Raw genomic sequence first — 13276 nt, 5'->3', positions numbered from 1 at the left:
TAAAAAATACTAGGCCAAAGAAGTACCAGAGGGGAGCCAGCAGGAGGCCACAAGCCTGCTAGGCGCGGCCTACCCCCTTGCCGCGCCTAGGGGGCTTGCGGGCTCCCTGTTGGCCCTCTAGCCCTCCTCTTTTGCTATAAGGAGGGTTTCGTTCCGAAAAAAATCAGGAGGAGGCTTTCGGGAGGAATCGCCGCTGCCACGAGGCGGAACTTGAGCAGAACAAATCTAGAGCTCCGGCAGGGTCGTCCTGCCGGGGAAACTTCCCTCCCGGAGGGGGAAATCGTCGCCATCGTCATCACCAACACACCTCTCATCGGAGGGGACTCATCACCATCAACATATTCATCAGCACCATCTCATCTTCAAACCCTAGTTCATCTCTTGTAACCAATCTTCGTCGCACGACTCCGATTGGTACCTGTAAGGTTGCTAGTAGTGTTAATTACTCTTTGTAGTTGATGCTACTTGGATTACTTGGTGGAAGATTATACGTTCAGACCCTTGATGCTATTCAATACCTCTCTGGTCATAATATTATTATGCTTTGTGAGTAGTTACTTTTGTTCCTGAGGACATGGGATAAGTCATGCTATAAGTAGTCATGTGAATTTGGTATTCGTTCGATATTTTGATGTGTTGTATGTTGTTTTTCCTCTAGTGGTGTTATGTGAACGTCGACTACATAACACTTCACCATTATTTGGGCCTAGAGGAAGGCATTGGGAAGTAGTAAGTAGATGATGGGTTGCTAGAGTGATAGAAGCTTAAACCCTAGTTTATGCGTTGCTTCGTAAGGGGCTGATTTGGATCCACTAGTTTAATGCTATGGTTAGACTTTGTCTTAATTCTTCTTTCGTAGTTGCAGATGCTTGCGAGAGGGGTTAATCATAAGTGGGATGCTTGTCCAAGTAAGGGTAGTACCCAAGCGTCGGTCCACCCACATAACAAACTATCAAAGTACGAACGTGAATCATATGAACATGATGAAAACTAGCTTGACAGAAATTCCCGTGTGTCCTCGGGAGCGCTTTACCTCCTATAAGAGTTTGTCCATGCTTGTCCCTTGCTACAAAAGGGATTGGGCCACTTTGCTGCCCCGTTGTTACTTTTGTTACTTGCTACTTGCTACAAATCATCTTATCACACAACTATCTGTTATCGATAATTTCAGTGCTTGCAGAGAATACCTTGCTGAAAACCACTTGCCAGATCCTTCTGCTCCTTGTTGGATTCGACACTCTTACTTATCGAAAGGACTACGATAGATCCCCTATACTTGTGGGTCATCAATGAACAACAAGTTAACACCTATAATTCACAATACGTATGTTAACGAATGATCATGCCCTAATGCTTTTTCACATTAGCACATTAATATCATTAACCATGATTTCTCTTTTATGTGCTAAATGTGGTTTTGATTATTCACTGACGGAATGCATATTATTTTTGAACAAATATGATAACTGATGTAAATTACCGTTACTCTTTATTAACTCTCAAAAAACTATAAGTGAATAATGAGAGTGCAATTATTTCTGTAACATCTATATGCCACCGTTCTCTAAAAGGTACAAGTGAAGCACTAGAGCAACTGCTATGCTCAAAAGATATAAGTCATGCACATAAAGTATTCTAATAAATCATGGTGTTCTTGTGTCTCTCTAAAGTGGGTGTATTCACAAAAAAATGGTTGTGGAAAACTAAAACGAAAAAAGCAAACTAAAGCAAATGACGCTCCAAGGGTTCCTTGGGCATCCCAAAACTTAGACTCTTGCCGCTCCTTATTCCTTCATCCATCGTGATAACACATAAACTTTGAAAACTTCACCACATAAAACTCAACAGAAACTTTGTGAGATCCGTTAGTATAATAAACATATCAAATACTTTAGGTACTCTTATAAATTGATTCATATTTTATTATTGCATAAGGTACTGTATTCTAAATTCTCCATGACTTTACCCCCCCCCCCCCCCGATACAATCCATGGCACCACTAAAACAAGCAAACTATGCAAGCAAATACAAAATCTGTCTAAAACAGAACATTGTGTAATGATATAGTTAAGCACCATACTTCTCCAACTCCAAAAATTCTGAAACATTAGGAAGACCTAAGGAACTTGTTTAACAATAATGTGTAAAAACTTGAGATCAAAAAGTCGTTCCAGTAAAATTGGGATGCACACTAATCATTTTGAGATCTTTATTAGCTTTATAAAACTTGAGATATTTATTGACAAGAGGTACTAACATTATCTTTAAAGGGTGTAAAAGAGGATCCTACCTTATTAATGACTTACTCCATTTTATCAATTCTACTCCACCCTTGCTCTACCCTCTCATGAGTAATTGTATGTTTCGCCTTTAAAGCTTTCAAAGTAATTCCTACTCGTGATCCAAATTGAGTGATATGAATATGATTATGAAACTTTTTATCTAACCCCTCAATTTGTTCATTAATAACCATCATGTTTTCAATAAAATCAATCCTTTGCATATCATGTTCCAAGGTCAAGATAGTTTCATTAATGATAATATGTGGTCACCCAACTAAATTTTCCATGGCTTCAAAAACATCCAAAGTATGACTCATTAAGAAATTACCACCGGTAGTCGTATCAAGTACGAATCTATAACAACATAGAAATTACAAAGCAAGATATTGGGGGATTGCTTACGAATTGATTTATTTTGAGCATTGGAAATCCTATACCATGCATCATTTAAACTTTCTCCTCCCCTTTGTTTAAAATTGAGTACCTCATATCGCGAGTAAAGGGAACAAAAGGAGAACTAGCCATAGTAGCAAGCAAACAAATAATCTAGTGACAAGCAAAGATAAATATTTTTGTAATTTTTTTGAGAAAGCTAAATATAACAACAGATAAAAATAAGAACAAGTGAATGATACTTTTTGTGAAGTTACTTGATAGTAGGTTGATGATACTCCCCGGCAACGGCGCCAGAAATCCTTCATGATGCTTGTGATCTGTGTTGGGTTTCCCGTGAAGAGGAATGGGTGATGCACCACAATATAGGTAATTATTTCCCTAAATAGAGAACCAAGGTTTGTTAAACCAATAGGAGTAACAACTAGCCACCGTCTTCAGCAACTACACACAAAAGAAACAAACACTTGCACCTAACGCGTGCAAGAGGGTTGTGAATCCCCTTGTCTCGTTATTTGCAAGCAAGTAAAGTATGTAGACAGAAGTTGTAAAATGAAAAGTGAATGAAAAGTAAATAAAGTCAGCGAGGATTGTAGAATTGGTAAACTTATAAGTGAATAACCACGGGGGCCTTAGTTTTCCCTAATGGCATCTCTCACGTAGTAGGAATACGGTAAGTAAACAAATTACTATTGGGCAATTGATAGAAAAGTGCAAAGTTATATGATATTCACGACAATGATCATATGCATATTGGCATCACATTCATAAGAAAATAGTCGACTCCTGCCTACACCTATTACTATTACTCCACTTCAAGAGCGCTTCTATGCTTGCCTCGCTATGTAGTAAGTTCATGACAAACAGAGTAATGCTTGGTGAACGATGACATGATGTAGACAAAGAGAACTCAATCAAAATGAATTAACCCCATCATTTTATCCTTAGTGGAAACAATACAAAGACGTATCTTGTCCCCTTCTGTCATTGGGATATAGAAATCCGTTAGGTTGAACCCACGACAACGCACCCCTCACACTGAAGAAATATCAATATAGTTGGCCAAACTATTTCAATAGATCAGAAATATTTACGAAGCTATGATAACCATGCAAAAAAGAATCATAATTACAATTCATAGAAGACTCAAATATTTATCATGAATAATCAGAACATAAACCCACAATTCATAGGATCCCAACAGACACACCACCCAATAGGATTACATGTGATAGATCAAAGCGAAGATGTGATGATCATTGCATTGAAGATCGAGAGAGAGAGAGAGAGAGAGAGAGAGAGAGAGAGAGAGAGAGAGAGGTAGCCATCTAGGTACTAGCTATGGATCCGTAGGTCTGTGGTAAACTAGTCACACATCACCATGGGAGCAACATGGTTGATGTAGAGGTCCTCCATGATCGATCCCCCCTTCGCCAGGGCATCGGAAAAGGGCTCCAGATGGGCACACGACGGAACAGAGACTTGCAGCGGTGGGAAAAGTGTTTCGGGTGGCTCTCTAGGGGTTTGGGGGGTAATTGAGAATTTATCAGATGAACATGTATGCCAAGAGAAGCAGGGGCAGCACACAATAGGGCGCGACCACCCCCATGGGCGCGCCCTGATGTGTGTTACCTCCCTCGTGCAGCATCTCGTCTCCTCCCGATGCTTCCAGGTCTTCTTTTGGTCTAGAAAAAATTATAAAAAAAGCTTTGGGTCAATTGGACTCTGTTTGGTACTATAAACCTGAAAAGCGAAAAACATGCAGAAAACAACAATTGGCACTAGGCACTGAGTCAATAGGTTAGTGCTCAAAAATAATATTAATTCGTATATAAACACCCCAAAAGCATCGTAGAATGATAATATTATAGCATGGACCAATTAGAAATTATAGATACATTGGAGATGTATCAACCGCCAATAATGTGATTAGCATGGAGATGTTCAAATCTTTTGTCGTAATGCTCACACGAAAGGCATACCACCCAAAATATATCCACCTCTGTTTTAAAAAATGAGCTCGGACATCTCTCTAAATCATTGCTTCCCTTTGCGAAGGGACAATCTATTTACTTTCATGTTATTTACTTTTCATGTGGAGTCAACTTCTTATTCTAACCTCAGTCTATTAGTTGGCCAGCACCATGTGGTGGGGAAAGATCCAAACACATATATCTAGTCAAATATATTTGATCATGATTCATTATGGTTGACAATTATGTTCATGATAAGTACGTTGGGAGGAGAAACATTAAGCCCCTATGTTTCTCTGTGTTCGATAGATGTTGTTTGTTCTAAAAATATGCTTTGAGTATTCACCATCACAGAATACTGTATGAAAATTGAGTATTTGCAGCTCTTACTTAGACTTGATGATGCATTGAAATTGTTTGATGACTAAGAACATATGTTGTTAAGTTTCAAGAGAATGCATTGTTTAAACCATGACATGTGAATTGATTGCTACTCTATCATGATGATTTTTATGACAAAAAGTTGTTGGTCATGATGCTCGAGAAGTGACTGAAATTATCAATGAATAGTGAATGCCAAGATATGTTGTTAAGTTTCAAGAGAATGCATGGTAAATAGTTTTGATCATTGATAATTTCAGTCACGATTAACAAAGAGCGAGAGAGATGGCACGATTTTTGGAAGTGTAGCTCTCTTGTTCTTGAGATGGCACAATCTTAATGTATCACGGGCTTTGTTAATATAGTTGGATCATATGGTGTTTGTCCCTTACTATCTTGATGTGATGAATTGAATCTTCCCCTTTGATATTTTGTTTTGTTGGATTGAATATTGGATTTGAGAACACTTGATGTATGCCTTTGTCAATGTTGGGGATATCGCTTTGGGAACTTATCAGTCGACCCAGGATAATGGGTAAATCGCCCGATTTATCGGCATATGGGCTAATTTATCTTATCGGTGGACACTAGTAAGCCATAAATTGAAAAATTTATCAGCATATTGGGGGATATCTTGAATACTAGTCTTGGTACTCAACTTGCGGATTCCCGTGGTGACAATGGGGTAATCTATGCATAGGGGTTGATACACGTTCTTGTCCTACTTTCTGCGATAGAAATATTGGGGTACTCCTTCAAGTTCTTTATGTTGGATTGAATATGATGAATTTGAAATTGTTTGATGCATGTCGAATAATTAACCCACAAATACTTGAGGTGACATTGGAGTGTCTAGGAGACAATATGGTTGATTGTGTTGGGGAATGTAGTAATAATTCAAAAAATTCTACGTGTCACCAAGATCAATCTAGGAGATGCTAGCAATGAGAGAGAGGGAAAGCATCTTCATACCGTTGAAGATTTCTGAGAGGAAGCGTTGCAAAGAACACGGTTGATGGAGTCGTACTCGCGGAGATTCAAATCACGGAAGATCGGATCCAAGCACCGAACGAACGGTGCCTCCGCGTTCAACATACGTACAACCCGGGGATGTATCCTCCTTCTTGATCCAGCAAGGGGGAAGGAAAAGTTGAGGGAGAGCTCAGGCAGCACGAGGTGTGGTGGCGGTGGAGCTCGTGGTTCTCGAGGAGGGCTTCGCCAAGCGCTGCGAAGGAGGAGATGTAGAGGGGTAGGGCTGCGGTAGGTAAAGAGGATTCAGGTGTGTTGCAGCCCTCTCGCCCCACCTCTATTTATAGGTGGAATGGGAGAGGGGGCAGGCCACCCTAGATGGCTTAGGAGGGGGCGGCGGCGGCGGCCAAGGGGGGTGGCTTGCCTCCCAAGTTGGTGCGAGGCAGCCCCCACGCACTAGGGTTCCCATCACTAGGCGCCTTGGGCCCCTTGGGTGGTGCTCACCAGCCCACCAAAGATCTGGTTCCCTCCCACATTCGACCCATGTCGCCCTCCGGGACAGGTGGCCCCTCCCGGTGTACCCCCGTAACCCTTTCGATGGTTTCGGTACAATACCGATAAATCCCGAAACCCTTCCGGTGACCGAAACATGACTTCCCATATATAAATCTTCACCTTCGGACTATTCCAGAAATCCTTGTGATGTCTGGGATCTCATTCGGGACTCCGAACAACTTTCAACAACCACATGCAATTTCCCAATACAACTCTAGCGTCATCGAACCTTAAGTGTGTAGACCCTACGGGTTCGGGAACCATGCACACATGACCGAGACACCTCTCCGGCCAATAACCAACAACAGGATCTGGATACCCATATTGGCTCCCACATTTTCCACGATGATCTCATCGGATGAACCACGATGTCGGGGATTCACTTAATCCCGTATACAATTCCCTTTGTCCATCGGTATATTACTTGCGCGAGATTCGATCATCGGTATCACTATACCTTGTTCAATCTCGTTACTGGCAAGTCTCCTTACTCGTTCCATACCACATGATCCCATGACTAACTCCTTAGTTACATTGAGCTCATTATGATGATGTATTACCGAGTGGGCCCAGAGATACCTCTCCATCACACGGAGTGACAAATCCCAGTCTCGATTTGTACCAACCCAACAGACACTTTTGGAGATACCTGTAGTGCACCTTTATAGTCACGCGATTACGTTGTGATGTTTGATACACCCAAAGCATTCCTACGGTATCCAGGAGTTGCACAATCTCATCGTCTAAGGAATGATACTTGACATTAGAAAAGCTCTAGCAAATGAACTAGACGATCTTGTGCTATGCTTAGGATTGTCCATCACATCATTCTCCTAATGATGTGATCCCGTTATCAACGACATCCAATGTCCATGGTCACGAAACCAGGACTATCTATTGATCAACGAGCTAGTCAACTAGAGGCTCACTAGGGACATGGTGTGGTCTATGTATTCACACATGTATTATGGTTTCCGGTTAATACAATTATAGCATGAACAAAAGATAATTATCATGAACAAGGAAATATAATAATAACCATTTTATTACTGCCTCTATGGCATATTTACAAGAGATTGATATGTATCATAGGTGCTATTCTAGTACATACTCTAGGGTTGTTTGTAACACCTATAGGATTAGGCCAAAAGATTGATCAGAAAGAATAACTTTGAGGTGGTTCGGTGCCTACAACAACTTTTTATTATGTTGTCCGCTAATAGGAACTTTGGATTGATTCTTTGTTGCATGTTAAGGGATGACCATATGATTCTACTATGTTAGCATTGTTGTGATATTGCACTAGTGAAAGTATGAACCCCAGGCCTTGTTTCTAAGCATTAATATACCATTTTCCTTGTTGTTTACTACTTGTTCCCTCACTGTTTTTATTTATTCAGATTATAAAATTATATTTCTACTATCCATACTATACTTGTATCACCATCTCTTCGATGAACTAGTGCACATATACAATTTTCCATTGTATTGGGTGTGTTGGGAACACAAAAGATTTCTTCTATTCGATTGCAGGGTTGTTTGAGAGAGACCATCTTCATCCTACACCTCCCATGGATTAATAAACCTTTTGTCATCCACTTGAGGAAAATTTGTTGTTGTCCTACAAAACTATACACTTTGTGGCCCAACAACGTCTACAAGAATAAAGATGCGTATTAGACATCAAAGATCACATGGCATGCGCCCCCTGGGGCGTGCCGCCTAAACTTGTGGCACCCTCGTGCGGTGTGTGGTCTCCTCCTAATGCTACACGGGCCCGTGTTGGTCCAGAAAAAATCACGGTAAAGTTTCATTCCGTTTAGAGTTCGTTTGGTATTGATTTCATGTGGAGCAAGAAAATAGGCAAAAAAACAGAAATTGGCAGCGGGCACTAGGTTAATAGGTTAGTTTCCAAAAATGATATAAAATGGCCTCTAAAGTCCACTCATCCACGATACAATACTAGCATGAAACAAATCAAAAATTATAGATAAGTTGGAGACGTACCACCGTGCCACCTAAGCCCGTGGCTCCCTCGAACGTCGTCTCGTGCATCCTCGAAGCTTCTAGGGTCTCTTGTGGTCCAAAAAATCAGCGTAAAATTTCAACGTGTTTGGACTACATTTGGTATGTTTTTTCTGAAACATAGAAATAAGCAAAAAAAGAAACTGGCATTGGTCCCTAAATTAATAGTTAGTCCATAAAAACAATATAAAATTACATATAGAGCATATAAGATTGATAATATAATAGCATGAAACGATGAAAAATTATAGACACGTTGGAGACATATCAATGACCACATCAACGGAGGAGAAACCGAGAGGCCTTTATAAAGCACCTCCAACCCTAGGCGCCCCCATCTACCCATTATTCATCTACAAGCAGTCATTCGTCTCCATTGCCTCTCCAAAACCACCTCCATGGAGAAGAGAATGGCCACAATAAAAGTAAGAAGAGGAGGCACCTCCATGACATGCACCGGGCTATGGCCCCATCAGTCCCCATCACCAGCGTTGACATCATCATCATCTCCAATGTCGTCGCCATGCTCCTCTTCTCCACTTGCTTCGTGTCAGCTTGTAAGTTACTCTCTCCCTCTATGTGGTTTGAGTAGTTGTATTAGTTCTTTAGGATTTGGATGAAACCTTGCATGGTTAGCATTTTATTGATTAAGCGATGTGATCATTCTCTATATATGTATTGTGTTGATTGTCTCACGATGTTGTGAAGGGCACCCACACAACATTAGCCGCTTATGGACTTTGGGAAATTCATGTTGGTGAGCAGGCTGGTTGAGGATGTAGGTTAGTCAAAGAGCCTAAATGCCTTCATCCATGATCATTGCAACAGGGATTAGTGGAGACCCTAGAACTTAATGTCATGACCACGGGGAGACTCCTCCCCTTAATCATCGTTGTGGTAACCAGACTGGGGAAGCGCGGTGGTGGCATGAGTGTACGTAGTAACCGGAGTGGGGATGCATACTTTATTGGCTCTACCCACACGAGATCATATCAATTGGATTAGTAATATGGATATACAGCCATGTTGATCATGTGTTGTCAGCATCATACTTACGGTGACGACTCTGGATACCTCGAGAATGTTTACTACTCAAGCATCATTTAACGTAGTCTAGTCCCTTTTATTTTTCTGTCTTTCAATTTTTGTTTGTAGGTTAGTTAAAACTCCCTTTTAATTTATCTTTCTATCAAGTGACTGTAGTAGACTATTTCCAAACTCCGGTTCTCCGGTTTGGATGCGTACAGAATGCAGTAACAATGTAGTTGCATGATTTGTGGTGTCATCATATTCACTCTTTGTGGGATTCAACCCTTACTTATCATGAAAGTGCTACAATAACCACGTGCACTTGCAGGACATCGGCCTCCTCCTCCTGACGCGATACGGCAACGACAATTGCCTCGATGGCTTTGGTGACCATGGACGACGATGTGCGTTGTGCCGGCCTTGTGCCCCAGTGGGTAACACCTCCCTCAAGAGACGACGACAAATGATGGGGGCGGGGAGGCGATTTAGGAGGTGGTCGGCATACGATAGGGATTGGGGGGGGGGGGGGGGGGCTAGGGATATGCGGAAGGGGAGTTTGCACGGGATTATGTAATACACAATATTTTTGCAAAAACAAACTTGCATGCAATTGTCTTTATTTATTCTTAAATATGATGATCAAAGTGAAATTTGAGAACAAGTCCATTGACTGTCGATGAGCTTCATGTCTTTTTTTTTAATTCGCGGGTACATACATGAGCTTCAGATGAGTTTCACGCCTCTGATGGTACATACATGGATGGCAATCGGTCAACAATATGCCATGTAGGCAGTATACAAAGCTAATTACTAAACCGTACGCGGTGACGGTAGGTGTTCACTGATGTGACTTTCATGACTCTGTTTCGGTCCCAAGTCCAGTGACGATAGTGAAATCTGGGGAAGAGTCCAGTGACCATAGTGAAATCTGGGGAAGAGTCCAGTGACCTCCGATGAATTTATCTCATTAGCTTTTTTGATGAATGAAATTCGGAGCTATGCTCTTCAATTCGAAAAAGAAGTACATTCAGGGCAGTCTTTGCGGTTGTAAAATAAGATAAAACATTGTCCTGGAAGCATCATACACTTTCTCAAGCATAGCGTTATTGAGCAACCAATTAATTACGACGCAGGGTAGATGCAAATACACTACCCCCTCTTAAACCCTAACAAGCCCAACCTTAAAAGCAGGAAATTACTAGAAACCCATGACACACAAATGATATTACAGAAACAAGAAAGAAAGACACAAGATCTTGCACATCGATGGAGACAACACGCTCAGTCGCTCACTAGGCTACAAAATAATTAAATCACCAGCATGCAGGTCCGGCACCAACGGACAGGCAACAGTGGCGCAGGCCGCAGAGGCTGGTCCGGCCTCGGTTCCCAGCTACCGGCAGCGGGGTAATCAAGCCGCGGTGCACTGCTCGCGGGCGAAGCCGACGCGTCCGTTGGGCACGTCGAACAGGATGCGGTGGTTCTGCTGCTGCATGCTGGCGATGACGTTGAGCACCGTGTTCACGCCGTCGGGGGCCGCCGCCATCGCCAGGCAGCTGGTGGTGCCGTACGTGCTGTGGATCACCAGATTGTCCGCGGGCAGCGTCACCTGCATGCCGGTGAACATGAACGTGACCGGCGGCCACTTCACCGTCGTGTTGTAGCACGTGTCGAACCCGCCGAGGGAGGAGAGCGGGGCGCCGCGGATGCGGCGGCGGACCTCGTCGCGCACCGCCACGTACGCCGGCGCCACAAGCCTGGTGAACATCGTGCCGGAATCGAGCACCGTGCCTGCGCCCGTCGCCGGGTCGAACGCCAGCGCGGCGGGCGGGATCGGCACCACCTTCTTGCCCACGCGGATGCCTGTCATGCCCACGTAGTAGAGCGAGGACCGGTGCGGGTTGACGAGCAGCGGCGTCGTCTTGATGCGCAGCGGCTGGCCCTTGCGGCCGAGCCTGAGCGTGCCGGAGAAGTTGAGGGACTTGAAGCTCGGGAGGCAGTAGGAGAAGGTGCCCTCGTACATGTCCTTGGTCTGGGACAGGAACGACAGCGGCCCGCGGCCGAGCCCGAGGAGGCCCTGCGGCGGCGTCGCCGTGCCGGTGGCCTTCTGGAGACACCCGAAGGTGTAGCTCTTCACGACGTCGTTGGCGACGGCGAGGGAGTCCTGGGACAGCGCGGCCTCCAGCGAGGAGTCGGCGTAGGTGAGGCTGAAGCCGCAGGACTTGGTGTTGAGCGAGCAGGACGGGTTCGGCGCCCGCGAGCACGCCGGCGATCCGCACGGCACGGCGCGGTACGACTTGGACGCGGCCGGGTTGAAGGGGGTGGTGGTGGGGCAGCCCGCGCAGCCGGAGCAGGGGATCCACGCGGCGTCGTTGCTGGTGTCGACCGCGAGGAGGAGCTGCTGCGGCGGGGTGCCGAGGCGCGCGCGCACCACGTACGTCGGCGTCTGGAGCAGCTGCCGCCCGGACGCGATCGGCGCGTACGCGCGCCCCGCCACGGCGAGGGAGTCGAGGTACAGCAGCCGCGACGCGTCCCGGGAGGACTGGTCCGCGAGGAACCCCGCCCACGACGGCGCTGCGGCCGCGTTTCCCAGCGGGGAGCATGGTCCGAACGCGTGCGACACTTGGAGCGTCGCCCCCGCGTCCGGCGGCGTAGCCGGGCAAGACTGCTGCGAGGCCGCTGCCGTCGCCGCGCCGGCAGCGAGCGCCGCGACCACCAACACCGAGAGAGCAACTCCGCGGAGGAACCGACTCACCATTTTCGCTGTACCAAGTTACTGGAGTAGACTTGAAGCGTGGCGGTGAGGTGCAGAGCGTGTAGCACCGACACGGTGGATATATAGTCCGAGCGGGCAGCGAGGCGCGGGAAGCTACACTACACGGCCAGCGCCCGTGCCGTGGCCAATGGCGCGCCCGTGAGGATCCTCCATGGACGTATTCGCGGATGGCTATGCTGGCCCGCCTGGACCTAGCACGACACTGCAGCGTGCGCCTGCGGCAGCTCGTGATCTCACTCTGCGCTGCGGCCCCGGGCCAATGGGCGCGGCCCACGCGCGCCAGGCGCGTTGAATTCCGTGCGCGCCCACTGCCGACGAGGTCTGCGTCTTTGCCTGCTCGTCGCAGGGGAGGCTTGTCTGTGCATGGCGGTGCCCACGGGGGCGACGTACGGCCCGCATGGACATGGACCGAGAACCTCGAATATCCGAGGGAGACGATGGCGCTGGCCAGTGCGCGTCGGTGCGCGTCGGCATGAGCTCTTGGACCCGGTTTACGAGATGATTTGCGCTTTGGAGGCCGCGCACGCACACGTGATATCCTCTTCCGTACCAAGGAGATGCCGAGCGAGTGGGATTGCGCGCGCGGTAAAACAGCGTTCGTTGGCGACAGGACTGGTGGATTCGCTTGCTGTCACGGCTCACGGCTCACGAGAGTTCACCAAGGAGGCCGCGAGTTCACCGGCGTCACCGACGAGGCAAGAGCATGTGACGAGAGGGAATGTCTGAGCTGTGACTCCCGAGCTCCATCGTGTTGTTGGGCTCGGGGCTCCGGCGCGCCATGCATGTCCGCTTGTGGTTGTTCCGGGCATCGCCAGGCGCCCGTCGTGTCCCATAGCGTGTAAATGTATGCACGCCATGGTCCTCAATGTGCGCACCACCACCAGATCGAATCG

The 13276-nt window shown here is 46.0% G+C and overlaps 1 protein-coding gene across 1 annotated transcript; it reads right to left on the bottom strand.

Annotated features, from left to right (window-relative positions):
• Nucleotides 1-10710: 10710 nt before the first annotated feature.
• On the bottom strand, nucleotides 10711-12482 carry LOC123424914 (aspartyl protease AED3). Its single transcript, XM_045108602.1, has one exon. The coding sequence runs from the start codon at nucleotides 12363-12365 to the stop codon at nucleotides 11019-11021; it is 1347 nt and encodes a 448-aa protein (XP_044964537.1). The 5' UTR covers nucleotides 12366-12482; the 3' UTR covers nucleotides 10711-11018.
• Nucleotides 12483-13276: the final 794 nt, after the last annotated feature.

Source organism: Hordeum vulgare, chromosome 2H (assembly GCF_904849725.1).
Source record: "Hordeum vulgare subsp. vulgare chromosome 2H, MorexV3_pseudomolecules_assembly, whole genome shotgun sequence".
Taxonomy (NCBI): Eukaryota; Viridiplantae; Streptophyta; class Magnoliopsida; order Poales; family Poaceae; genus Hordeum; species Hordeum vulgare.
The sequence above is the reverse complement of the archived record's forward strand: the minus strand, read 5'-3'. Positions and strand labels throughout refer to the sequence as shown.